Source organism: Idiotropiscis lumnitzeri, chromosome 15 (assembly GCF_059441095.1).
Source record: "Idiotropiscis lumnitzeri isolate Australia: NSW breed Sydney's pygmy pipehorse chromosome 15, RoL_Ilum_1.0, whole genome shotgun sequence".
Classification (NCBI taxonomy): Eukaryota; Metazoa; Chordata; class Actinopteri; order Syngnathiformes; family Syngnathidae; genus Idiotropiscis; species Idiotropiscis lumnitzeri.
The window spans coordinates 1,812,427-1,839,972 of NC_142405.1; the positions used below are offsets into that span (position 1 = coordinate 1,812,427).

At 44.5% G+C, this 27,546-nt stretch overlaps 1 protein-coding gene across 11 annotated transcripts in view; it reads right to left on the bottom strand.

The window, feature by feature from the left end:
- Positions 1-2,661: 2,661 nt before the first annotated feature.
- Positions 2,662-27,546, bottom strand: part of bahcc1a (BAH domain and coiled-coil containing 1a) — a 56,927-nt gene continuing 32,042 nt past the window's right edge. For 4 of the 11 annotated variants that reach the window (XM_088316850.1, XM_088316842.1, XM_088316841.1 and 1 more), the window contains 26 exons: positions 21,471-21,596; positions 18,934-21,279; positions 18,250-18,364; positions 17,959-18,158; positions 17,720-17,881; positions 17,208-17,539; positions 16,685-17,030; positions 15,302-16,237; positions 13,570-13,739; positions 13,354-13,490; positions 13,162-13,272; positions 10,918-11,032; positions 10,424-10,637; positions 10,162-10,338; positions 9,306-9,479; positions 8,916-9,199; positions 8,342-8,413; positions 8,121-8,253; positions 7,923-8,043; positions 7,593-7,668; positions 6,861-6,969; positions 6,668-6,781; positions 6,440-6,586; positions 5,060-6,300; positions 4,723-4,959; positions 2,662-4,621 (listed from right to left, as the gene is read on the bottom strand). In XM_088316850.1, the coding sequence (XP_088172976.1) occupies positions 4,412-4,621; positions 4,723-4,959; positions 5,060-6,300; positions 6,440-6,586; positions 6,668-6,781; positions 6,861-6,969; positions 7,593-7,668; positions 7,923-8,043; positions 8,121-8,253; positions 8,342-8,413; positions 8,916-9,199; positions 9,306-9,479; positions 10,162-10,338; positions 10,424-10,637; positions 10,918-11,032; positions 13,162-13,272; positions 13,354-13,490; positions 13,570-13,739; positions 15,302-16,237; positions 16,685-17,030; positions 17,208-17,539; positions 17,720-17,881; positions 17,959-18,158; positions 18,250-18,364; positions 18,934-21,279; positions 21,471-21,596 (8,405 nt within the window). In that variant the 3' untranslated portion in view covers positions 2,662-4,411. The remainder of the gene's footprint in view (positions 4,622-4,722; positions 4,960-5,059; positions 6,301-6,439; positions 6,587-6,667; positions 6,782-6,860; positions 6,970-7,592; positions 7,669-7,922; positions 8,044-8,120; positions 8,254-8,341; positions 8,414-8,915; positions 9,200-9,305; positions 9,480-10,161; positions 10,339-10,423; positions 10,638-10,917; positions 11,033-13,161; positions 13,273-13,353; positions 13,491-13,569; positions 13,740-15,301; positions 16,238-16,684; positions 17,031-17,207; positions 17,540-17,719; positions 17,882-17,958; positions 18,159-18,249; positions 18,365-18,933; positions 21,280-21,470; positions 21,597-27,546) is intronic. The other 7 variants (XM_088316848.1, XM_088316847.1, XM_088316851.1 and 4 more) reach the window with 7 other exon arrangements.

Genomic DNA, 27,546 nt, shown 5'->3' on the forward strand with positions numbered 1-27,546 from the left:
CCTTTTGTGAGGCAGTTCAGTGAAAGGAAAAAGTCTCATCGATTCGGAATTCCTGTCGTAGCCCTGGTTGGGGCCGAGACAATTTCTTCCACGTGGTAATCCTTTTTCTTTAATATCGGCGCAAGTGTTTTTATCATGATTTATGATACGTCCTGACTCCAAGCGATGAACCCAACTGGGATCCACCTCACCAGTTCTACGTATTCCCTCCTACAAACAGCAAAGTCATACTTATGCGATATCCCGAGTTTCCAGCTGTCCGCCACCTGACCCCTTTTATGACAGGTCGTAACTTTCCTTGCCATTACTGTACTCGGTTACGATACTGCTGAGATAACTGTGGCTGTTGGCGCTCTATCGTTTTTATAACAACGAGAGATCCAGTTGTACATATTCGTTCCAAGTTCAACCCACTCCTTCAATGTCATAACTCCTCTGCAAATGAATATTCTGCTTCCTCGTTTGTTTTAGATTCACTTGGACTCGTTCTAGAATCACTATAAAGTTTTACCGACCGTCTTACGCGGAAACTCAATGGCGCGATGGTATTACATCAGAGTTTGTGATCAGCATATATTGTGAGAAATGAGACTAATCCAATGGAATACTGCCAAAAACTGAACCTCTCAGGTCCAACACAACCAGTTCCAGGATGCTGGTCAACCTCCATTTTCTTTGAACTTGGAACCAAGGTTACCAATTTTACCTTAACAAAATGCTGCATTAAATATGGACAAAATACATGCATATGTGCCAAATATGTGATCCTAGTGTATGCCATTTTCATAATCCATTTTTTTAAAGCATGTATATAAGATGGATGGATGACATCACACTTGATGACCTGCAAAATATTTGGTGCAAGGCACATTTGTCCTGTAAAATAATTAAATTTCAAGAGCATTTGACTTTTTCCCAGTGGACTTAACAAATATCAAATACATGTACGTGTTTACGAAAGGAGTGCTTACAATGCGGTTAGGTTTGTCCTACGATGACTGCTATTGCTTTATAATTGATATGCTTAACAATGAACGAGTCGGGCTTTAGTGCCCTTTAAGAAAGGGCAGTCAGCACTTGATTGATATGTTTTTCCTGCTGGGGGAGCCAGCATCTTGTTAAGACCCAGGACCGTACCTCAGGCCAAACCTTTCTACACTAATGCACACCAGGCTGCCCGTCCCCTACTCAACCTCAACCCCCTCGCCGTCAGAGGCCAGACAGGGTCAAACAGAGGGCGAGACGTTTATTAGGTGCAGATATTTTGGCAAGAAAGTATTCCTCCTGTTGACACCGAGCAACCCAGTCTGGATGCTGATCGAGCTGATCTTGAGCGAGGAAAAAAAATTACAATGCACGTTACAATAGGTAAGAGTGAAGTGACTTTCCCACGAACATTCGTTAGGCGGTCGCGTCCCGCACAAGCCACATTTTCCAAATCAGATCGCAGACTATTCCTATCTTGACCGAAGCACGGAGGAGTAATGAGGCAAGGCCTTTTCTAAACAAAGAATGTTGACCTCATCATACTCGCACCGCCACTTTTCACCCCCTGTCCTCATCTCCCCTCCTGCCCGCACTCTGCTGAGACGGCAAAGGGCCACGACTCGGACACAGGGCAGCGGCCATAGTCAACACAAAAGGTTGCGGTCGCAAACAGCCCTGTTTGTGTTCACTGGGCTGTTGTTGGAGATGACTGATGTACCCATTAACCCTTGTTGAGGGCGTTCGGGAGGGGGGGTGGCGACGAAAAACACCTGTGGGCCCACAGAGAAAGAAAGTCATTGACCCATATTGTTTCTCCTTGGGGCTCTGTCAGCGGTTCATTCACTCTATTAACAGAGATAAGCGTTGACAAAGCTGATGGGGATGTATGCAAATGTGGATGCGCAGCCTCCAATGCTTGGAAACATTTCAGTTGGGCCAAATTTGGAGGGAAGCGAGCACTCAAATGTACAAATTTGGGGTCATCAAACTGTCATGTGTCTGCGGTATTAAAGTATCATTAAAGGATTAGTGCGGTACAGTCTGGTTTTATAATTTGATTTCAATGGAAAACCTTTTGAAATTGACAATTGAGCAGTCAAAGTTGATTTTGTCCAATCCACTGTCTATATCAAGAAGCTAAATAGACATTTTTGTCTTGTCTTCAAATTTTTTTTAATTTCAATTCAAAATAACATTTCGAGAAAATCGTTACTTCTGATCATTTCCTTAAAATTGCATATAAAAGGTCTATTGTTTTAAAATATTTCTATGGCCTTGCACTTTTTTTTAAGCTTGACGTGTGTGTGCTCTAGCCTGAATCACGAGAATGTGCATCTACTGTATCTCTGAATCAGTCGGCATCATATTTACAGAGCTTGGCAGTTAAAGCCAGAAGGCTTTATCTGATGCTGTGACAGATCTGTCTATTTACCGTGGAACTCCATGCTCGCACAAACTTCAGCTCAGCCCGAGACACTTACACAGAAAGACTAAGCTCAACAAATACAATTTGGCAGGCGAAGGTCGTGGTGCCTGATAAGTGTTCTCCAAATGAATCGGAGTAACCTCAAATTGTTCGGTGCGCGTACGTGTCGTGATAAGATAAGTTGACGACGGCGCGGCCAAAATAATAGACGTCATTCACAGATGTTTGTGGACGAGAACAATCCAGTGTTTTTATTTGTTTTCACTGTTTGGCCTCTAGAAGACCACTTTTTATTTAAGAAATGCAAAATGCGACATCACACCGATTTTGGGGGGGGGGGGGGGCAGTGTCACATTCTCATAAAACGCCCTTTGCCTTCAACAAACAGCAACGTTGACATGAAAATAAATAAAAGTGTTGGCGAACAAAAGAAAACCTTTGTGAATACAAGAGTCAAGATTGCATATAAAACGAGACTAATGTAGACAAAAGGTACTTGGCACAAATTAAATAAACGTAAGTCATTTTCAGATTGAATGAACTTTGTCCATTGCTTTGTGAATCTGATTGTCCTTCACAGTTAGTATCGAGTATGTGCGTGTACTGTACAAAATAGACATGATATTCAAGCTGAAATAACATTTTTGAATGCTCAATCTCATATTTTGTCAGTACCTGGACATTCATGCTCACGCTCCCTGGTGGGCTTTTTGATGTTTTTTTTTGTTTTGTTTTTTTGCACTAGACAAAACTGCAGGTACATGTGCAAGAAGCCATTGTCACGATGCCGAGCCAATACACACAGTGGAGGAGTATTGTCGAAGTTATCAGTGATGCCTGATTCAAATTCAATACAGGTGCTTTACATGTGATAAATTCAAATAAAGATACTAAAGCCACTTTGGTATGTTTTTAGGATGTAGCACATAAAAGGACATTAGAAGACCCACTCTTGTTGTAAAATCATTTGTATGGGCATGATTAGTGATGTCACAGATGTCATTCATATCTTAAATTATTATGTATGATTGCAGTCCGCTGGGATCTGCCTTAAAACCAGTTGAGAAGTTCATAAATAAAAAATGATAGGTTAAAAAAAAAAAAAAAAAAAACAGAACATTTACAAAAAAGCCACTTGACCTTTTTTTTTTTTTTAACAGGATGACTCCAAATCTCTCAGAGAGCGAGTCTTGCCCTGTTCTACACCAAATCCTTCTCTTTGTCCGTGCTCTGTCTGTTTCCGTCTCAGCAGGGCATACGCAGTGCAACACTAACATCTTCAATCATGAGTTCCCAAAGCAAAGGAAAGAAAGAAGAAGAAAAAACAAAAAAACAATCTATACACATATAAAAATAAATCAATTGCAAACATGGAAAGATACATCTCATATATACAATATAATCCTGTATAAAATAGCTTTTATGTACATATAGACAACAGACAACAATACAATATGCATCTGTACAATCTGTACACCTGAACAGTGAAGACAGGTGAGAGGTACTGAAGTGTATGGCTTGATTTGGATCCATTTCAAAATATTTACAGACATCAACTTTACACATTTTCAACTTCCCTGGAATGACGAAGCTTTGGGAGGGTCCCAAGTCTCGCGTTCACTTCTTCGTTCAGATAAGGCTACCTTAATCTAATTGGTCCTTAGAGACCATTACGGCCTTGTGGTACTTGGCCCAGCTCCGTTTCGGTGATACTTGATAGAAGCTGGGTCTATGGAACCGCTAGACCAATGTAACACCAGTTATTGATGGCCGTGATGCACAGGAAGACCCAGAGTTCAGCCATTCCACTTAAATGGTCCGAGTTTTCAAAGTCGCCTTCTCTTCCACGAAGGTTGGACATCAATAGTCTCCAGTGTGTCATCTCAGACAACCGTAAACCAAGCAACACATCACTTTACAACCGAGGGAGGTCTTCGATGTAAAGGATGGGACTTATTTCCCGGTAGAGGAATTCTTCAGTAGTTTCCTCATAGAGGTTCAGCACACGATTGAAACCCCTTCAGCAGTGACCAGCTGACCAGTGGTGGGGTCATATGTCCCAGCCAGGTAATACAGGTCTGGCGAGGTACTGTTCGGCTTCTGATTGCGTGTCAGACTCTCATATTCCTCCTGACTCACCACCTGGCACTTATGAGAGATTGTCTGGACATCATTTTCATCCTCGTGACATGACTGGTAGAGGGCATGCTGGATGGGGAACAGATTCAGGTTAGTTTGAGAAAAACCAACACATTCAGAGAAAATACCTCCTCATTTGAATGTCCCGTATGCTACAAATGTCTGCTTACCTTGCCATCTCGCTGCCTCTTGCCTTGCTTGGTCTCTTCAGGGTGGTAGAACCACTTAACCTTGACCACCATGCTTGATGTCCAAGACTCCCAGAAGTTCTCGATTTTACCAATGTATGGTAGGTTAGGACGTCCTGCTGAGAGGAACACGGCGCAGTCCCCCACTTTCACTGCTTCTTTTCCTCTCACGATGGCTTTGTAGAAAAGCTTCTTGGCCTTACCTTTTAGGCCTCGCCTCTGTGGAATTACAGGTATTTCAACAATCTTTCTTTGTGAGGACTGTGTAGCTTTTTACACCCCCTGAAGTGACAACTGCTGGACGTGATAATACTCTCACCTGTGTAGGACTGCCAGACCACCTCCACATCTTGCGTCCTGCAAGGAATGTGGAGATCTTGGGCCGTGGAATACATGAAATGTCATCTGGTAACATTCTCGGTTTCTTCACAAATTCTCTAGATGACTTAGAAATGGAACTGTTGCAGTCTTTCCTCTTAAGAGATTTACTGTTGGAGACATGATCGTCGGGCGATCCTTTGGTATTGGAAACTGCCAACGCTTTAGCCACAAATGAATGTTGCCGTGAGGAAGTGGAGGGTTCACTGGGTTGAAGTAGTCCCCGGTGAGAAGAAAGACAGTTTTGTAGCATTAGTGTGGAACTATCCTCATCTTCTGAGCTGTAGGAAGAGTCATTGTCAGAGGAACACAGGCTGGAGCTAGATATTGAGCCTGACGAAGAGGAGCTTGATGAACCCGAAGAAGAGGATGAAACTGAGAGATGAGAGAGAAAATGCCCAGCTGTCCTGAGACCCCCTGAAGCTAATGCAAGTGCAGCCCTTTTCCTCTCCTGCTCTTCTTCCTCTTCATCATCCATATCAGAGTAGGAGCTATGACACTCTCTGTGTGAACTGAAACCAACGTCTCCATATTCTCCTAAATGCAATGAAGGAGAAGGCTTTCTTTGTGGTGTGGTTCCTTGCAAGAGAAGTTCAACTCTAGAGTTGTCACCCTTTTTGTTGTCCTTTACAAGAAGGACCGGATGTGAGTAACGCTCCGTCTTGGGCATTCCACTCAAACCAGAAGAACCACCTCGCAGTAACAGAGCCTTGCTGTTCTTGGTCTTTGGGGAAGTTACTCCTTCGTGATCTAACTTGACCAGAAACTCTTGTCCAGACTTCTTTCCCTTCGGTATTACCAACTCGTCTTGTCTGCGTTTCTGTCCATAAACCCCACTTTTCGGACCAACAGATAAATCTGGACGTGATCCTGTAGACTTGGTACAGAAGGAGGAGTAGCCATTAGCTATGCTACTAAAGGAGTCCACCTCAAAGGAGCTACTGCTGAAAAGCCCTTTGGATTGGGTGGAGACAAGCGGTTGGATCTGAGTCAAGGCAAATGAATCATCCTCCCTCAATCTCAAGGCCTTTCTCTGTGTCCCATTGAGCTGAAATAGATTGTGGGACGTCCTCTTCCTGGTGCCGGTCAATGAAGGCCATTCCGCAAAAAGAGAAGAATTTTTATTGGCATTTTCAGCCAGCTGTTGTTGCTTTTGCTTTTTCCCTGATCCCTTTGGTCTCCCTAGGATGAAAAAATATCCATTAACACTGACCATTGTGTCTGTATCTGCTATGCATTTTTTGTAATCATAATCTAAATTTCCTTGATGATTAAGACTAATAGTGTGCTTTAGGTACAGGATGAAAACAGAAATTCTTACCTGGTCTTCGTTTTTGGGGTGCAAGCGGTTGGTTGCTTTTGATCGTAGTGACGGTGTTGAGTCTGTCGATGGATGCATGATTGAAACTGCGGCTTTTCTTGGCCTGACCCCCACTTGGTACATACACAGCAGGAGATGTCTCCTCACCTTCGAAATTATACAATTGAATGATTAGCATTTATTTGCTGATAAACATCCTGAGAAGGTGCATCGTAAGGAAATACCCACAATGTATTTGATATCCAGCGGGTAGGAGGCGGATGTTTGGAACAGAAATCTTCCCTCGGTCTCCATCATCAAACTCTACCATTATTCCTGGCTTGGCCTCATCGGTTGAAATCCCTGCAAGAGACAAACATGAAATTCACCACAGAGTGAAGAATTGAGATCCACAGGATATAAGTGGGGGTTGATGTCTCACCTCTGCGAACATAGCCTGGGTACAAGCAGCGCGAGCGTTCACTCCAATGAGCGCACACCCTGGTTCCATCATTTAGCATAGCCTCTGACTCGGGGCGTATATCGAGGACCTGACATCCAGACCAAAATGTCATTAGTGTTTATTTCAAGCTGTGCAAAATATCTAACACACATGAACCAGTTTGAATGACCTGGAACCTGGTTCATGCACATCCACAGTGCTGCAATTCTAAGCAGTGCCCACTGCATGTCATGCCAATGTGCCAGTCAGGACTGAAAGAAACGGAAGCCTGGATGTAGTAAACCCTGACTTGCTGAGTAATACCACAGAAGGACTGAATAGAGAGCTTGTGATTGCTGGTTGCCAGATCCTCCTTCCAACAATGCAGGCAGCCCTAACATCCGCCTCTCACTGGGGGCTCTTTCAGGTTGCTTTCATTTACTGTTGCCATGACGAGAGACCCTTTTGAAAGATGAGGCGTGGTTGTGGGGGCGAGCGTTTGTGCGAGAAGGAGCTAGGTGAAAATTGTGGATGATCTCTCTTAAGATCCAACCAAGGATCAGAGTTATCTTGGTGGCTGTGAGGAAAAACAAGACCAATATATGCGCCTATTGTTCCTAACCTCTGTTCATACCAAAGGCCAAAGGGTATTACAAAGCAAATAAACCAAGGAACATAGAAGCATTTCAGGGCTGACGGCAAAGTGATGCCCGTTGCAGTATATGAACTTACAGCTTCCCGAAGTAGTTGCTCCAATGAATAGATCTTTGCACGGTTTCCTCGTTCCCCATCAATCGTAACGCTAAATCTGGAAAGAAACAACATAAATGGCTATTTTTAACCTATTGACCTGCCATTGCTGATGTTGCATTTGTCAAATTTGCTGCTCGCGTACTCTTTTTATCAATGTTGATATGCTCTGCTAAGAAACCAACATGCGTAATGGGCAAGACACTTTTATCTATGACACAAATGCAGTCACCAACAAACGTCTTCTTTACTAAAAAAAAAATCAATCATCCCAGTGATAGTCAAAAACCTGCTGCTTGTTTAATTACTTACATATCTGGGAAATCCATGGTGTGGATCCTGGCAGCATAAAGAAGCTCATCTTCCTTTGAGACCAGTATCTTCAGTCCGTCCGTTAAGAGTTCTTTGGTCAAGACACAATTAGGAACTGCTGCTAAAAACGCAAACATTCCGATAAATATTTTAGCATCCCTGAAAAAACATTGTGACATGGTATCTAATTTAGTTTACCTTCAGGGTTCTTTTTGCATAAATCACTGTTCTCATCCTCCTCCTCCTCCTCCGAGAAGCTGCTGCCATCCATTTGAAATCCCTCATCAGCCGCAAAGCTTTCCAGAAGCCGACTAACTGCTCGACCCTTTGTCTGTGGATCATTGAGAGAAAAATAACAAAATGTTGGAATTCATTTCACATTTCAAAAATGTACCTTTAAATTCTCTTGTCACTTGTACCTGTTCCTCCTTGGTTTTTCTGCCTCTGCTGCCATCCTCACTCTTTGACACAGAGGCCCACATATTTTTCCGCTAATGGACAAAATGAGGGTGAAACATTCAGATGGTGTTGCAAATTATGACCACGTTTCTTTGCACTGACGTCATTATTTCAAGTAGAAGCAGATTTTGCCTGTTTCAAGGTGTTCTGCTAAGGTAAAACTCAAAATTGCCATGACTTACCAGACACAATCAGGGCCCTGCAAACGCCTACATTGCAGTGTCTATTAATATATATATATATATATATATATATATATATATATATATATATATATATATATATATATATATATATATATATATATATATATATATATATATATATATGTATATGTATATGTGTATATATATGTATATATGTATATATATGTATATATGTATATGTGTATATATATGTATATATGTCTTGAAATACATTTAAGCAAAGATGGTATTTTGGTTTGGCTTACATTTTTTAAAGAACATCTTTATCTTATCTTTATAATTAATATACAATATCTAGTACATCTATGAAAAATGACTTCCTGCTAACCTTGTAAATTTCTCCTCTCAGCATGGTACTTTTGCGTGTGGCCTTCTTTAACCTCTCGCTCGTTGTTGGAAATGTAGGGAGCCCCATGCTACGTCGGAAACGGTTGGGCCTGTTGTTGTGGCTCCCCCACCGAGGCTCCTTGGACCCGGGTGTGCATGGTCTGGTAACCCCCTTTGTGTTGTGGTCCTCATGACGATTTTTTACCGCACTGGCCGGGCTCAGTCTACTGGGGTTCTTCTTTCGTACTTTTACCTCCCCTTCTGCACCAGAAAGGCTATGGGAGCCTGTGCAGTTCAATTACAGAAACAGACACCGTTAGCAAGCCGTGACAAGAAACACAAAGTAAATGCTTTTTATGAAGAGTTCTCATAAATCAGACGTCAGCCTTACCATAAAGCTCCTGTCTCTGTTTTTTGTTCCTGGCTTTCTGATTGGCCTCTAATTTTACTATGGACGAAGGGCTCGGACCTGTCACAGAGGAGCTAGAAGTCACATCTCTGGCTGGTTGGACTCGCAGGTCTTGACCTTCATCACTATCATTACTGCCTTCCTCCTCTTCATCGCCTGATAGAAAATGAGAATACAGAGCGTGCGTGCATTCTTGGGTTATAAAGTTAGTAGTCCTATCAAATGCATTGGTTAAGTGTGATTATCTTGAAGGTCTCTCCATTATTTCACAAACACTTCATTAGCATTCAAGTAAATGTTGAACTGTTCAATGAAATGATGTATTAAGTGCTTTGCCTTGATAGTATTTCCTGGTGTGAACCCACATACAACAGAGCCGGAATACGACGGTGAGTGGGAGTGACTTTATGTGTGTGTGTTTGTCACACTGCTCTGCTTGAGCCAGCCAGGCTCTCAGTCTCCAGGGCTGTCAAGGCCTCTCACAGGCAAGTGTCCACAGCTGCACATGTAGCACAGATCAGCCAACAAGGCTGATCACTCAGGTGTCAAAATGTCCATACACGCCTTGTCTTCAACACAAGGTGTTCCTCACCTTTTCACCCACATCTGGCTGCCTTCAGAGTGATTTACAGATTTCAAGCCTCACTTGAGGTGTGGCACTGCATGTCTCTCAAGTGTGTACAATACATTAGCATTTCTCTGATCTAGGTCATTAGGTTTACAGTGGTACCTTTGAGTTTAAACGCCCGTGAGCCAAAATTGTTGGCGGCCATATGCTTGTCACTTCTGATCAAGCTGTTAGCTCGTTTTGAATGATGGCCTCGTGTTCTCATCTTACCCTGTTCTGAGGAGTCAGTCTCAGGGTTTGAACTTTCTCCCAATGACTCCCGTCTTTGTCCATGGTGACCCCGCACTCCGGTCTTGCTATGATGATTGTAATCGTGTGTCCCTTTTTTAGAGCCATAGTGTACCTCCGCAATCCAGCTATCCTGGGGACCACTGTCCACACTTGCTGCTGAGAGATTTGGACAACCGTTCTGAAATTGTTCCCTTGGCCTTGCAATTACATTTTAAGGATGACATAGTAGGAAACCACGTACCAGTGTCGCTGTGTCCCCCAGACTCTCGTCTGGTGCCCTGGCTTCTGTGTCCGTGCTTTGAGTTGCACGGTGAAACCTCCTTGTCCCTGTAGCACATCCCTGTTAGGGTCTTTTTACCCTGGCTCTTCTGTTTGAGCTGTGCCATATCGGCGGCCAGCTTGGAGCCCAGTACACTTTGAGGACCACCTTTTTTGCAACCTTGGGCTTTTATCTGCTACAGCAGAAGGGGACAGTGAGACATTGTTAAAGCTACAGCAAAACATCAAAGACTATAAAAGGTAAAAAACAAAAAAAAACAAAAAGAAATATTAATTGCCCAGGTGTAAAATGCATTAACATGACATGCTCAGGTTTTGACTCATGCGGGTTGTATTTAATTAGAAACAGAGTTCAACAAAGTAACATTTCAAATGCAAAAAAAAAAAAAAAAGCAAGTGTGGCTTCTTTAATTTTGAGACGATTAAGGATTAAAGGATGGCCAATGGGATCCTGACCTGTGTGCTGCCAAGTTGTTCAAAGACTCGACTGGATGGTCTCTTCTTTCTTCTCTGGATGTCTCCTCCCCCTCCGAGCTCCTCAAGTGTCAGAGAATTCCCTGCCACCATCGGCCTGTCCGTCAAAACAGGGGAGAGGATTTCATTAGAGAAGAATAGCAGTGGTTTGAAAAAATAGATAGGAGTGAGAACATCACAAGGAAAAACAGTTAGGTGATCAAATGTAATGACTCTTCTCTTTCTGTCAGAAGCATTGAGTAACATAAAAGAAGAAGGATAGCCCGGCATCTCTACGGCACTGTTGGGAAAAACTGTGCAGGAAAGCTGAGGTTGTTTGAAGGGAGATTGGCACAAGAAAGTGTACGTAGCATGTGAACTAGCACGGACTCTTATGGCAAGTGGTTCGAAGGCATCACATTTATATATAGAACTCTTCTTTACTGTGAAAAAATCTCCAGTAATATTTTGATATTCACCCTTTCACCAGCACAAAGCAGCATCACACATCAACCACTTCAAAAGCCCTTGACGAGCCCTCCTGGAAGCCTGTCCATAGACTGCACTGACAAGTACCCGGCCATGCTCAAACAAAAGATTAAATTCCCCTCTCCTATTATGTGCACAGCCTGTGAAATCCGTAACATTTGCACAATAGAAAGAGCTTTAATGCCAAAAGAGGGAAAGGGAAAAATGATATATAATGTAAGAGTATATATCGTGTATGTGCACTATACAATTGGGTAACCACTAAAATCTTTGGTGAAATCCGTCAATCTCATTTCTGTACCGCTTTTGCGGTGAGCTGGAGTCTAAAGGCAGACTTCGCCCTGGACTGGTTGCCAGTCAATCACAGGATGACTGGGAAATGTGCATTGAATGGGACTCAACCCTAAATTGGCAATGGTTAATTTAAAAGATCATGCAGTCATGTGGAGAATTGTACACATCCTTCATTTCATCAAAGATAAATTTTCAGTGACCAGATGGGTGTAAATGCTTTTAAAAGTGTTCACTTTGAGAGACATACAGAATGACGGTTTTCAAATATTGTATTTTTTTAGTTAACAATCAAATCACACCAGTCGGCCTCGATCCCTTTGCTTGATAATAATAATAATAATAATAATAATATTCCCTTTATTAGTCCCACAATGGGGAAATTCGAGATTCGAACCCAGGCCTCCTGGGTCCTGAACGCGGCGCCTTAGACCACTCGGCCATCCTCATTCTTGGTACCCAAACATCACACCTAGCTGTGACTCATACAACAACACAACGGTGAGCAACTACCCCATACTCCAGCTTGCAAAGCACACGACCACCTCATGGCATGTTCAGTGGTGGCCAACCTTTCTCCAGTGCACCTTGCTGCAGGGCCTTGGCACTGTTACCCTTTCACTTGGGCGTCACTGTCACCCAGCATCAGTGTTCCCCTCCCTTCGTGTCATCACTGCCCTGGTGAGGGGGCAGGGGGTACACGCTTGAAAGGAGAGTGAAGGTGACATTGCAGAAAGGCAGCTCAGGGCGCTGCTGTTGCCCGGAAACCACAAGAAGAAACGTGAAACAACTCACTGAGGCCTGGCAGTATTTTGTTTCCCAATTCGGGAACTACTATAGGTGTTGAAAAGGTTATTTAGAAGCTTTTTTTTGTGCATATGATAGCATTTTCTCTTTCTAAACCCAAACTTATTCTCAAATTTCACACCCGTCCATGAATTGGGGCACTGTTTATGCAAGCAGGGGCCACTATTTGAAGAAAGACAGACCTATATTTAATTTTCTCCCATTTCTTTCTTCGCTATTTTTTTTAAACCACTCAAATTACCTTGCCTCCGAACCTTTTAAAAGTGTACAGCAGAGCACCAACACCCTATGACCCCTCATGTTATGCTTTGGGACCCGTGATGACCCTTTGAGCCCATATGACACTGAGGTGTCACATTCCATGAGCAGAGCAAGATTACCAGGGAATTCATAGTATTCTAATTAGATTGTCTGCCTATTAGACCCCGACCCCGCCCGGACCTAGCCCAGTATTACAAACACAGTAGAATTTACAGGTATGTCCTAACATAAATATTCTGCAAATAGCCATAAGCACACCTGACACAGTTATGTTGTTAAAGAATTAACACTGACATTAGGAATTAACTGGACTTTGTTGAATGGTTCCTCTCCGTTTTCCTGTTTAGTGCAGGCCCTGTTCGCAGTGACTGCAAGAGAGACGGTTAGACTTGTACATACTTGACTTTCCTTTGGCCCTCAGACGACACTGAGCTTGTGGTGAGGATGGGCTTCTTTTTCCTGGGTCGTCCCGGTCCTCTTCGTGCCGGGCTTCGTGGCGTTTCCTCTTTTCTGTTTGAGCGCACATGGAAAGAATGATGTGTTCTGTATTCAAAATGTGTATAAATATTGGGAAAGGCGGATCAGACTCACTGATGATCGTGTTTCCTCTGTAGTTTAGCCAGCTCCCTCTGCTTTTCTTTGTAGTGACGCTGAAGCTCGGCCAACTTGACACGCATCTCGAGCTCAGGCCCGTCCATCGTTTCCATGCTGCCTTTAGCTTGGCACACCTGGAAATTGGCCTTTGTGTTTTTAACATTTTTCTCTATTTTTGTGAATGAGCCAAACCAATTAAAAATGTGTTCTTACTGGTTCATTGCGTGGCATCCAGCTGCATTTTCTACGCAAGTTGAAGGTCTTGCGGGCTGGGAATTGTCGACCTGAGCACGTAGTGTTGCCTGCCTGTGAACCCGTCTCCAGTGATCGGGCTGTCGCCAGAGTTGCCAGACTGTGGAGGTCAAACATCAGTAGCTCCTCCTCTGTTACGGAAGAAAAAGATATGTTTGATACTCTCTATTGAGACTGAAACCTCTTTCACGAAGAGATCCTGCAAAATTGCAACATCCGAAGAACCGGTATTTATCTGACATTTACAGACAATCCAGCGAGGTGGATGATTGCCACAACTATACAACACAGTAGACAGCAATCAGTTCACAGCCACAACCGAAGTGTGTCCACCTTTACCTTTTACATCACATCCAGAAAAAGGCAGGCTATTGCCGTAACTGTGCCGCCGCTATTCACGCAGTAATTTAAAATCCCACCGTGAGACTACAGATGCCGGAAGACTTTACACAAGGATTTCACATTTACCTTATACTCGGGCGATGTCCCGCCTCTAATACCCTCTTCGAGAGTGAAAAATTGAGCCATAAGGGATTTTTTTTTTTAACTCAGTGAATTTGAAGACTACCCTGCATATTTTGTACATGTACATTATTCTATGTGACTGGCCGTAATAAGAAAGTAGAAAAGCATGAGATGATTCTATTTCGGCTTGTATGAAATATTAAAGGCTAATGAATTGTTTTGTTTTCGCTCGTTTCATTTTGATAGACTTGCTGTGACTTTCAAACAACGTGCCACTTCCCTAAGCTGTCAACGGCGCTCGCATCACAAGCGCATCACTGACTTTGGATTTTTTTTTAAATAGCAGCCCCTTTCGGGAGCTGTTGAATGCATTAGGATGCTGTGGTAGACACAAAACATCCTTTGCTTGAATGATATAAAAACACATGGCACTTTGGAAAACAAGGAAGCTTTTAAAGGCATTTTCAAACAATGGGTTCTAATTAGACGACAATGCTCCAGGGTGCTGAAAACATTGATTGCTTTTGTGATTACACACTGGGTAGTGTTGTGTATGGGAACTGGTTGAACAATCATTGAGTTTCTTTCATTGTATAACGGTGTGTACCTGCTGTGCACATTTTATACAATAGCAATTTGTTCAATTATAATAGTGTATTATTTACTTTGTTGCCTTGTGGGGACCAACAAGTAAGTATCATTTTGTGTGTGGATGACAATTTAAGGTGATCAGGTGAGGAACAGAGGTGATGGTTGTGTATAAGGAAATCAATGGAAATAAAAGTATGGCATCTGAAGTGATGGGAAAACAGCTGCTTTTTGAATGAAACCTACGTATGTGCACATGTGGCTCAAATAACATCCCTCCCCAAGGAAGAATATATGGGAACGAGAGAGGTGAACACCCTCTCTTACAATGTTCAACGCTTGTCCTACTACTTTCTTCTCTCTCCCTCCAGAGGCCTTTGCATCGCAAGAGCAGCCTTTTAGGAAATAAAGCTGCCTTTAGCGCACCAAAGAAAGGAACAGCAAGCAGGCACGCAGAGAACTTCCCTAGGGAGACTTCACCAGAGGCTCTTGAGATGGAGAAGAATAGAGAAGAATCTAGGATGGAGCACAGAGCTACTGAGGCTAGCCCTGAGGGGGAAGTGGGAGGTGGTCTCGGTGGGAAAAGCGTCGTCTACTGATTGGAGTGTGTTAATGGTTACAAGGAAAACGGTTTCCTTACCTTTGCTTTCCCCACTGCTGTGCCGTTTCTGTTGAAGCTCCAAGTCAGCAACCTCACTGAGAAGCTCCATTCCCTGACAGGGGTTGGTCTGTGGTGGGATGACTGCTGGAGTGCTGAAAGGAAGCAAGGGAAACGGGGGTACATCTGTGCAGAAAGCTGCAGCGATGAGCAGCTCAAGGCTCCAGTAGCAGGGCACAAGAGATTTGTGCGATTCAGCAGCAGTTGTCTGGCTTGGGCTGAGGACGGATGCCGCGACAGGGGAAAGACGAGCCATATTTATCGAGGCGTTGTCAGCAGGCATCTTGTTCCCTTGCTGCTGCTTACTGTCGTTTACTTCTTCTGTGGATGCGCATTGCTCCTCAAGGACTACAGGGGTTGAAGGGTTCAGTTCCATGATGCTGCCCAAGACTGGCTTCTGCTCTTCTGACATAACATGCTCCACCTGGCTCTTATCACCCATAGGCTCATCATCATCATCCTCCAAGGTGATGACAGTCTCTGACCTTTCAGGTCCATCCATGCACAGAGGCCCTGGACAGGAAGCAGCCTCGCACACCGGGCTGTCAGCAGGGGGGCAGACAAGCACCTCCTCCTCTGCAGCCCCCTGCGTCTCCACCTCATTTTCCCTTGAAACGTAGTTAGCTACTGTAACCACTGCAGCCTCCACCTCCTCCCTTTGGTCCAGGACTCCCTCGATGATGCTCCCTTCATCTCCCTGCTCCTCTTCCTTCGATGCAAGTGGCTCCGCTAGAGGCCTGACCACCGCTTGGCAGTCCATCCCCTTCCCGAGAATCGAAAGAGGCTGGGGGGGATGCTCAGAGGGCTCAGAAGGGATCGCTTCCAGGTCGGCTGGTTCCGCAAGCTGAATATCCTGGGGAGAAGGCCCGCTCCTGTAGCCTAGCGTGACAGCAGAGTATGTGTATCCAGGAGGGAGGTCTTGGGGGAAAAAGAAATTTCAATTACTTCAGTAACTTTGCCAAGAAGGTTATGATCTCGTCAGTTTGTTTTTGAGTGTACAAGATTGTGCAAAAACTACAAATTCCACTAATCTTTTAGGAGCAGTGATGTATTAACCCTTTACATTTTAGTCTGAATCTGAAAACATCCAGAAATTCTTTATCATTTTTGTTAAGATTGTAAAAGAGGAAACTTGTTGGCATACTCTTAAACTTAAGAATATATAGTATCTATCCAAATATATAATTTACCACAGCGATAATTTATTTTGAAAAAATGCCTCACAAGTACTTAAAAGGCACTTGAATTCGACCTTGTAAAAGATGATGCCTGTCTTGCCTCAAACACTGCATGCTCTAATGAGTAATAGTTGAAAATCATTTTGACATTTCATGTTTCCATTTAAATGATTCTGCTTATGCTTACCAGGCTCCAAAGATTCTGGGTAATCTTCCGGGGGCTGGCCCTCCCCTCGCTTATCCTGGGGGTCGGCCCCCTTGGGCATCTGTGACGGGGCTGGACTGATAGTAGGAGAATGTGGGGTTGTAACAGCGGGGCTGGGAGCAGGGCATGGTGTTGAGGGAGTGCTTTTGGGATGTGGGCGCATTGAAGGGGACTGGCAACAAGGGGACAAGTGAGCAGAGCAGGCTCCAGGAGGTGAGGGGTTCCTTTGAGTGGGGTTGTAGGAGTAGGGCTTGGATGGCTTTGATGTCCTAGTTTTTGGGATGAGCTCCTCCAGGTCAACAGAGGGTTCATCTGCCCTCTTCTGCATCTGTTTGGGTTGAGGCGAGGCATTATAAAACTCAACTTTGTTTATAGAACACTTAAAAAACAATCGTAGTTGCATACAAATGGCTGTACATTAAGTAAAACTAATTATTTGCTGATAGTCTCGCTTTCAGTGCGTTAGACGAATTTCTGTCAAATCAACAAACGTGTTGCCAGTCACCTGTGCATTGTGGGGGGCTTGGTGTTGCACATCCATGCCATGGACGGCTTTGTGCTGCTGCTGCTGCTGCTGCTGCTGCTGCTGCTGCTGCTGCTGCTGCTGCTGCTGCTGCTGCTGCTGCTGCTGCTGCTGCGGTTGATGAGGCTGTGCATGCGATTGCTGCGACTGGTGGCTTTGATGCTGATGTTGAAGCTGTTGGTGCTGCTGGAAAGCGTACAGCTCCTGTTGCCTTAGAAACTGGGATCGAGAGTACACGGTGGGATGCTGCATGTGGGAGGTTGGACCCCGGGCGCCATACACTGGGGGCCAAAGCCCTGGCTGTTCCATCACATCTAATGAGAGCAGGAGAACGAGACAAATAAGGGTTTTTAAAACTAAAAAGACATGTCCACATAAAAGTCATAATCAATTTCAATATCTGCCAACCACAAAATGAAAATGCATGTGTCATATTTTGCTGAGTCAGTGAGAGATGAAAGAAGTGCGCTATTTTACTATTCATAAGGATATACCGAGGTGGTGGGGTGGAGGATGGGCAGGGGCATCCGTGGGCAGGACCACCAATTGGGCAGAGGGATCCTGAGGCAGAGGCAGGACTGGTTGGAGAGGGCCTGGCATGGCTGCGGAGAAACCAGGGGGAAGATTCTGGTGCAAGGCTGTATGACCTATACCTGCTTTAGATAAAGGATTGGGATTCAACAAATCAATCCCCAATTCCTGAAATGAACTCAACAATGGGCTGGAAATTTACCATAAGAGTGCCCTGTCATCCAAAGGGATGGGCTTCCATTTCTTGGCATCCAATGGTGGTGAGCAGAATGTGCAGCAGGGTCTGCTAATTGGCCAGATTGGAGGGAAGTCCCACCTGGGACCATGAGATGAGAAGTGAGGTCCCCATGACAGCTGTTGGAGGGATGAATCCTTGAAAACTCCACCCTTTCCTTATTATCTCTGGATATCAGAGAAAGGCAAACATGGGGGATTGCAAATCATTGAACAATACACATTTAATCTGTAAAATAAATGACATGAAGTGTTTTACCTGATATATGCGTCTCGATCCCTGTCCAAACACGTCAGACCTATCTGTTCCCCACTCATCATTTTCCTCTCTTGCTCAGTCGTTGGATCTGAGGGATACATGGTGTGAGTTGGTCCTGTGAGACAAACATTAGCTTACAATTAACTATCCCTGTGTTCATCCTAGTGTGTCAAGGAAAGCACCAATTCCCTGGTGACTCACCTTTTCTCAAAACACTAACTTAACCCACCAGAGACTTGGCACACTAATACTTCATCTCAGGACTATTTCAGCCAATCAGCAGCAGGGGGAGTTGTGCCTAGTGTGATGCTATACTTGGATTGCAATTTAGATGTAAATTAGATGTCATATTTTCTTTCCAGCTGTTCCACTTGCTTTTCTTTCATTTGGAACTACTGGCTTTGATGGTTGTAGCCTGAAATTTTTCTAATTTCAGGTTTTACAAGCTTCTATATGAACTACTTGGAAGATGAATGTGTGAATCAAGTTGTTTATTATGGGAGAACATTATGGAGCACATAATTTACAAACCCTATAAAATCCTAAAAACTATTCCAGCTAAAAGGTACTAACGGTGCAGAGAAAGGGGAGTCAGTGGAGTGGAATTGAAGCTAACACCGCGTTGCAAATATGGATTTTTGTTAATATGGTTCTTATAATAAAGGAATTAACGTTTGACTATACCTTTCACGGTGGGATGCACCCTGCCATGTCTGCTGCTGGAATGACCCTCTGATGGACGACACGAAGGTTCCCTTTGTCTTGCCACGGCCACTGCAATTCCAACCGGCGGTTGCCGCACCTCGACTTCCCCATGGCCTCCTTCCCCTATATCCCGATGTCGTCCACTGTAATCAGGACGCTCGTTGTCATTGACTTGGCCCTTCCTTGACGGTAGAGTCTGTTTGTTAATCTGAAGGGCACAGCTTCCCCCAGCAGGCCCTGATTTCAGGCTGCCAAGACCGCCAAAGGGGTTTTTCTGAGACAGGAGCTGTGGTTGTTGCTGGTTGCTGTATTTCAGTAAGCTTTTCATGGCACTGCTCTCTCCCCGAGTTGAGCCTTGGGGCTCAGGTTGTTGCTGTGGCTGCTGCTGCTGCTGCTGCTGCTGACTGACTGGAAGTGGGGGTGTCGGCTGAGGAGGCTGATTCATTCTCTGCTGCTGTTGCTGTGAATGTTGCATAGTACTGTTTCCCAAGTCCATGTAGGACTTTCTCTGTTCCTCCTCATTGTGTGGCATGTGGTGCGGGGGTCTCATGACCCATTGCGGCACAGGGGGCTGCTGATGGCGCTGCTGCCCGCTGTTGCCACTGTAACCATAAGCAGACATGTCCATTTTTCGTTTCATCTCCTGCACCACCGTCCCTTGGTTGAGGTCACCTGAAGACGGAGCATCAGGGCCAGGTCGTCCATGTTGCTGGTGGCGAATCCTGGCTACTTTTTGGCCATCTCTCTGTAAGGAGCAGCTACCACCAGAAGTGTTATGCTGACTCATGTTTTTGTTTCCAAGTGGAGAAGAATTTGGTTGGGGTCCTGGATGGGAACAGTCTCTGTAAGGTGAAGTGTTGACAGAATGCGGGACAGTGTGTCCAGTTTTGGGTCCCTGGGGCAACGAGGATCTGAACATGTCCATGTCAACAGCACTGTTTACACACTCGACACTGCGTGAGCGTGCAACCTGGTGCTGCTTCTGTGGTTGTGGTTGTTGTTGTTGAATAGGCGGAGGAAGCTGAGAGGCTTGGAGATGGTGATGGTGCGACTGCATCCAGTCTGGAGCCTTCTCTGTCTTTCTGTATGCGTGTTGTTGTTGCTGCTGCTGCTGTTGTTGTTGTTGTTGTTGATGCTGCTGTTGTTGTTGTTTTCTATGCCAACTACTGTGGTGTCCACCACCTGCATTTTTGTCCATAGTTTTGTCCTTGGGGTTTCCCCCTCCGCTGCCCACAATCTGGCAGTCTGGGTTCCCAAGCTGGAATGTCCCACCATGTTTCTCTGCTCCGTCTGCCACCGATGGCACAAATGTAGGCCCTGTGACTTTAGGTTCCCGCCCTGCATTTGCTTGCCCTCTGTCATGTGAGACAGGGTTACCTAGTGCGGCAGGAGGTGGTGGACAGAAAAATTCTGGATGGTGGTGAGCATGGTGAGGAGGATGTGGATGGTGCGTGTGGCTTGGGTGAAGCTGAAGGCAGTGGAAGCCTCCAGGGTGTGCATGTGTATGAGGGTGAGTGTGCGGGTGTGGATGGGGATGCGCCCCTCCAGTGGAACCCAATTGTAAGGGGGCAGGTACGGCGTAAGACAAAGAATGGTGCAGTGGTGCCTGACCCCTTTCAAGGCAGTCTGAGGGTTGTTCACTAATCCGCATCTCCCCGCTTATCCCTTCTTTGGTGCAGCGGCTATTCCCACTAGAGCTCATATGTCTGCCATGACTGTTCCCTCCACCTCCAATAGTTCCCAGGGGTGTGGCCTCCCCTCCGCAGCTGGACATGGACGTCTTGGGCCCAGCCACATTTCCAGTTTCTCCATTTTGCATCTTGCCATTGTGCAAGCAAGCGCTCAACGGCTTGCCCATAATTTGTGGGTCCTTGCTGTATTCCATTGGGAGTGACGCCTTGTGCCTCTCCAAGGCCCGGCTGTTGACCTCCTCCAGGGGCAGAGGATGTTGGGGATAGTGCGAGTGCTGTTGATGTGCGTGGGAATGGTGGTGATGGTGGTGTGTGGGCAGGGCAGACTGGTGGCTGTGGTGCTGCGGCTGCTGCTGTTGCTGCTGCTGCTGTTGATGTTGCTGTTGCTGTTGCTGTCTTTCCTTTGCCTCCTGTTTGCTATTGGACCTCTCCTTGTCTTTGACCGATCCCACTCCTCTCTCCACAGTCCCCTCTTTAAGACTCTTAAGCAAACTCGCTCCACCACCTGGATCTCTTTCTCTGCTACAAGGCCCCTGGGAGAGTCCTGAGCCTGCCCTGGTGCCCATCGGTGGCAGACTGTGATTTGTTGAGATGAGAGGTGGCTGTGATGGTAGACCTCGAATGTAGAAGTTCTCTGAGACAGAGATGACGAGAGCAAAGACAAATCAAATTATTAAGAGGTTTCATAGAATTACATTATATATTTCACTGGTCATGTCCCTGGGCATTATTTTATAAATACCCATATCAGATTATGTAATTCAATGTTTTATAGATTCAATTTACTTATTACTTCTGATTAAATTGTGATTATTTGCGCCTCACCTTTTTGGGTGTCATAGAAACGGTGTTGACCATAGAGAACACCGCCGTTGGCATGGTGATCCAAGTGGCTCATAGGAAGAAAAGTGTGTGCCAGACTCCCTGAGAATCGAGGATACCCTGCAGCGGCTGAAATAGATAGCACAGGAAGGGGTGTAGATAGCAGATAAGACAGGGGCAATAAGCACCATGATGCCGTTATCCACACAAACTCAACATAATCCTCCAGGTCCCATGCAGCTGGTGGTGTTCATACGCAAATAAGTATTGGCTCCGCCTGTCATGTTTGCCTTTCCCGCTTGAATTTAGAATGCAGACAACACACGATAAGCTCAGGCTTGAGGATGATTGTGAATGTCTCTTCAACATATGGCTATTTGTCTTTCATTCTACCAGAAACGTCCGTGACACCTTTCTCCATCTGATTGCAAGGATTTCACGTTCTGTTTGCCTTTTAATGACCTGTACCATCTCTTGGATCCAGTCTTATTATCAATGTGATCCGAATGTTACTGTGCCCTTGAGGGACTTGAATCTACAAAAGATGAATCCAAGGCAACTGGACTTTAAGAGATTTGTATCAAAAAGGGTTCTTCAGTTTGAAATTTCCACTGGACCAGTACTCGTTGATTAAACACAACCAATCACCAAACACTTCGCAACAACGACGTCCCTTGTGACCACCCCCATCTTCAATAACCAAGCTGAAGTCCAGTTGGTTTATGGTTTAATGTTTGGGAATTACCAAGAACCTGAGGACTGAAAATGTTAACCTGCGAAAGGCTGTCAAAAATCCAGAGACTTTGTCGGTAAAAGGAGAGTGAAGATTCGGATTGACAGTTAAGGTCATCAAGATTTTAAGACACGATGCACAGGTATTGAAGGATGCAAGGAGGCGCGAGTATGTGGAAGATGGGGGTGAACGGGGAGGGAAACTTTCTTGTACAAGCTAAATGAAAGACAGATGTATTTGTGTTGGCAAGTGTGCGGCCTGATCCTGGAAAGCGCAGATGCAGTTCACTTAGCTTTGTGTGTGCGCGGCGGCATGCTTTTTTTTTTTTCTCCCCCCTCAGCTGCGTTAGATGTCTCACTTTTAGCTCTCGGAACAATGGGGACGGTGCTTGTGGTGGCTCTGAAAGGGGAGGAGTGTTGTGCTGGGCTAAATGACCTCGTCTCCGAGCAGCCTCGATGCCCTCCCATCTTAATTAATGAAATGCGCAGAGAGGGCAAACAGGCCTACAATAACACAGGAGGGGTTGCTTTCCACCGAGGGCACCAGGATGATAATTACACACAGTAGCCTCACTTTTTTTTTATCTCCACCGCTCTTACTCTTTTCCCACATCCCCATTTGTCTTGTTCTCGATCTCCGTTGTCATGATTAATAAGCACATAAATTTATGCCAGTTCATCTACAGTGGAAGGAGGGGGAATCCTTTTGTTGAAGAGAGAGAAATACAGAGAAAGCTGTTTGGCGAGTCTTAACCAAGCTGGGAGAGGGGCTTTTTTCCCCCCAGTTTTTTTCTTCTTTTTTTGAGAGTGAGTGTGACGATTGATGGCGTAATCCCTTTTCACAGCGTGGTCTGGCTGTGCCCGATAATGCCAGCCTGCTCAATTTCAGCATGCCCTCCACTGGGGCGGCAAGCGTGTGGAGAGGGTGGGGGTGCGGGGTGTGCTGGCCACGCCGTCGCTCATTCAGCCATTAATCTGGCCAGGACAAGGGAAGATGCTGCGGCTGCTGCTCTTGCTGCAGGCGACGCAAGAAGGGTGTTAGCGCTGTCTGCTGACTGCACAGCGGCTTCGTTTTCTTTCTCTGCCTGCACAATAAACAAGTCAGCAGCCACAGAGGGGATTTCGCTAAGCGTGCCCTCGTTTTCAACGGGCAGAGCAGGAGGCAGAACTAACAGAGCCCAGGGAGGAGTTCTCCAGACGTTTCCAAAGGTATTTCTCACAGCTTGGTGGCTTGAGAGAAACTGAATGATGAGGACAAAGCCAAATGCAGAAGGAAATTACGGCCGTGTATTAGTTCTTGCTTGCTTTTGCATTGTATTTGTTTTTACTACGTCTTAATTATCGTTAATCTTTAAGAATATCACAATTTATTTTTTCTTGTATCAAACAGCTGACAAAAAAAATCGTAACGGTTGACAGTTTAATTTTGGTATTTTGCATTCAATAAGTTTCAAGGCAGCAGTACCTCGACTAGCTGAAATTTTCCGAGATATGGGCCGTCCGAGTGATCTTAAGGTGACAAATTGGAGCAATTAATATGGAACTTCAGAACATTTATAAACAATATGAAATAAATTGGCTCCCACAAAATTTAAGATATTTTGATAAACAGTGAAATCATAAAGGTCAATTGTTGACATACACCGGTACCGTAAAGTCTGTCGATATATAGTGGAACCATAAAAGTTGATTGTTAATATACAGCGGAACTATAAAGGTCGGTTGTTGATGTTCAGTGGGACCATAAAGGTGGAACACAATCTGCTCTGGGATGCTGGTCCATCTCCAATTTGTTCACGTTACATCCTCAAAAACAATAGAAATTGCAATAATCTGATTTAGAGTACGTGTGTTTAGTGACCTCACCGTTCGTGCATTAAGTAACATTTTAACATTCTCAACAATTGTGAAAATTGCTTTGAGTTTTTTTGCGATTTGAATTGTGATTTTAGGACCTTTGAATTTTGAGTCTCTCCGAGTCTACTATCCAATGCATTACTATTTACTGGTGGCGCGAACACCGCCAGGATGCTTCAGGAAATGGCCGCAACAATTGGAAGAGAGGACTTGCGTCGAGCACGAGCGTGCCGGCCAGCCCGTCAACTCGGCTAATTGAGAAAAAGAGACAAAGAAAGGGAGGAGAGAAGATGAAAAATGTTTGGCGGGGGAGGGGCAACACGGCGCTGCATCTCTCCAGGTCTGACTAATTGAAAGGAAAGGATGCAAAGTAGCTCCGGAGAGTGGGAGAATTAAAGAAGCAGGAGAGGAACACAGGCGACTTGGGGGGGGGGGGGGTGACATTTTAAATCCCACCAAAGGAGAAAGCGAGCTTCTGCTCACGATCGGGAAAGATGGACAACTGAAGATAGGCTTGGAAAGACGAAAGTAATCCAAAGTGGATTAGGCAGGTGTGCGGAGGCAATGGCGTGAAGAGTATGGCGCTCGGATTATTGCTGGCAAAAACGAACGGGTCGTTTGGATCCGATCCAGCTGGCTCGAAGCCGGCCAGGAACTCCGGATTTTGCCTTTGAATTGATTGTCAGACGAAAGCTTTGAAAAGCACGTATTGCTTTGTTTTGTGCTGTAATCACTCACTGCGGTTCGTCTCTACACCTTTTTTACATTTGTACATAAAAAAAAAACATAAAGCAGTGCAAAACGGCCTCCACGCTTGGGTTCGGTTGGGAAAAAGTGGTGAATAAATCATGACATCAGCCCTTTAAGCGTTTCCCGTACTGAAGGGAAGAAAAAGCAACTCGCGGCAAACAAAAAGAATATCAGATCTGAATCGACTGAATGTGAAACTAATTCATGCAGTAAATTTCAATGATTTATTTCGCTTGCTGCTTCTTCATAATTGTTCCCATATTTGTCATCACTGTGGCTTTATTTGATTAATATATCAACCTCATGTAGAACGCGCTAAATATTAGTGCCTGCGATTGGCTGACGACCAGTCCGCGGAGTACCCCGCCTTTCGCCCCGAGTCAGCTGGGATGGATTCCAGCTCACACGCGACCCTAATGAGGACAAGCGCTAGAGAAAATCAGGCGATGGAGAGAAACCATGTCATTTTCTTTACATTGCATTTAATTGCATTATTATCCTGCTTTTATAAAGTACTATTATTATAAAGTGCTATTTGACATATTAGAAACCAAGTAACTGACAATTTGTTGTTTGGGAGCCTCAAACGGATCGTTTCCATCCACATGATTTGAGATAAGAGTGTTTTGAGTTGAGAATGTTTTCCCTGAACAAATCTGAGTTTGTAGGAAAACAGTGCAAAATGAAACTTGAATGGATTATTCTTTTTGGAATAAAAGATAATACGAAAAATAATTACGCAAATGGTTAAACTTTACTCTGTAAATATGCAAGTAGTAAATAGTATTTTTTGGGGGGGATCCCCCCTAACGCGAGCACTAGCAATGAATCGAGCGCTCTGAGGCGCTATAAATAAAAGTGTCAGCTTCACGTTGAGCGCGACCGAGGCCCAAAATGAGCTGCTCTCGCCGTTTATTTATGTACTTCACAACCACAACAAAGCCGTCGATGTCACAGTCCGCAAGCATATTTTATGGACTGCGAAAAGACCGCAAGCCAACTTATGATTGGCGCCCGCGTACTGTTTGAGGAATTGCGACCAAAAAAGATCAAGTTTAAGTCATGTGTTCCATCTTGAATCACAAATTGGCTCAAATTCAACACTTCACTATCGGCCTAAGCAACCCACGTGCCGACATGTTTCGAATTTTGTCATCTTTTATGCACACGGGATGCATTCCACATTTCCAACACACAAATATTCCATATTGTGGAACTTTTATTTCTTTGTGGCTCAGCACGGCTGGCACCCAAGCGCCACTCTGACAGTACAGGTTTTAATAAACAGTCAATAAATCCACTGAAAAACATTTGGGATTCAGAACGTTTTTTTCCATGTACATGTGCACTTAATGACATCTCTGCATTTTTTGATCCACTTTTTTGGGCAAAAAAAAAATATTAAAGTGACACCCACATCAGTGGCTCTGTCGATGTCGAGAGAGAAGACGTGATGGTGTGGTAATTGTTCCGCTCGTTTTGATGACTTGCTTTTTATGCAAAACACGCCAAAAAACAATATGCAATTATCTTGAGGAGAGAACAGCTGAATGCGGCTGATGAACGGTCTGGATTCAATCATACACTTAGTGCGTTGTATGCTATTAAACGGCAATCCAGATGATGGCCTCCATTGCCTAGCGAGTAATAATCCTGCTCGTAATCACCTCCATTACTTTTATTGGGCTTGGCATTATCATTGCCGCTCTTATTAATATTAGTCTAGTTTTCCACAAGAATCAAATATCTTGGATCATCAAACAGTGGAAAGAAACACTCAAGTTCACTATTTCAGTTTTGAGTGAAAATAGTTTTGACGGTACGGATGTGCTGGCTCGGGATTTGCGACGGCGCTTAACTACAGTTACGACACAATTTAAGTTTGTTTTGATACACACAGCACTTGTGTTCGGAAACGCAGTGTGTTTAAATGTTACAATTTTCCGCAGGTGTGAATGTGAGTACCTTACATGCCTGCTTCCCAGCTGCTCAGGAACTACTAAGGCTATGCTAGGCGCTAAGCTAACTTGCTATCTTGCGTGGCTAATCCTCACTTCCATGGCAGCAAATAAGCTACACTTCTGGCAACTTACATTATCTCTAAAAGAGGACGAGTATTTGCTGATTATGCGACACCTCGCGCAAGAGGAAAAAGCCAGAGTAGCCATGCTAAACGCTAAGCTAATGTGAAATAGAGACTTGCGAAATACCAGAGCACCACTAAGTACTTTGGTATTACAGCACATTTTTAACCAGAGTCCCTCTGGAACCGTGTTACAGCAGACAGTAATCAACTATGAAAAGCAAATTAGCTGGTGAATGATTAAGTGTCTAGAAAGAAAATATTTCAAGCGCTACACAGCAAACACAATTTTTTTTGATAACGAGGAATGAACCAGTACGTTGCCGCAGACGTCTGTTCGGAGACGCCTATGTAGTAAAAAGTCTATTATTATATATTGTACTAAATATTATAAATATCAGAATTTTTTTTTATGTGTGTGTGTTTGGTATAACAATATACATCGAGAACCCTGATTCTCGCCCAGAACCGGCTGGGATAGGCTCAAGCCGCCTCACCCACAAAACTGGGTGGTTGGGCGGTTTCCAAGAACTACTTTACAACTGCGTTGCATGGAGACAATCAACGTCTGCCAAAAGTAGAATAAAGCCTTACTCGCTTTGTTAAGATATGAAACATACAAGTCACTTATGTTGGCTGCCGCTGATCAGTGACCAC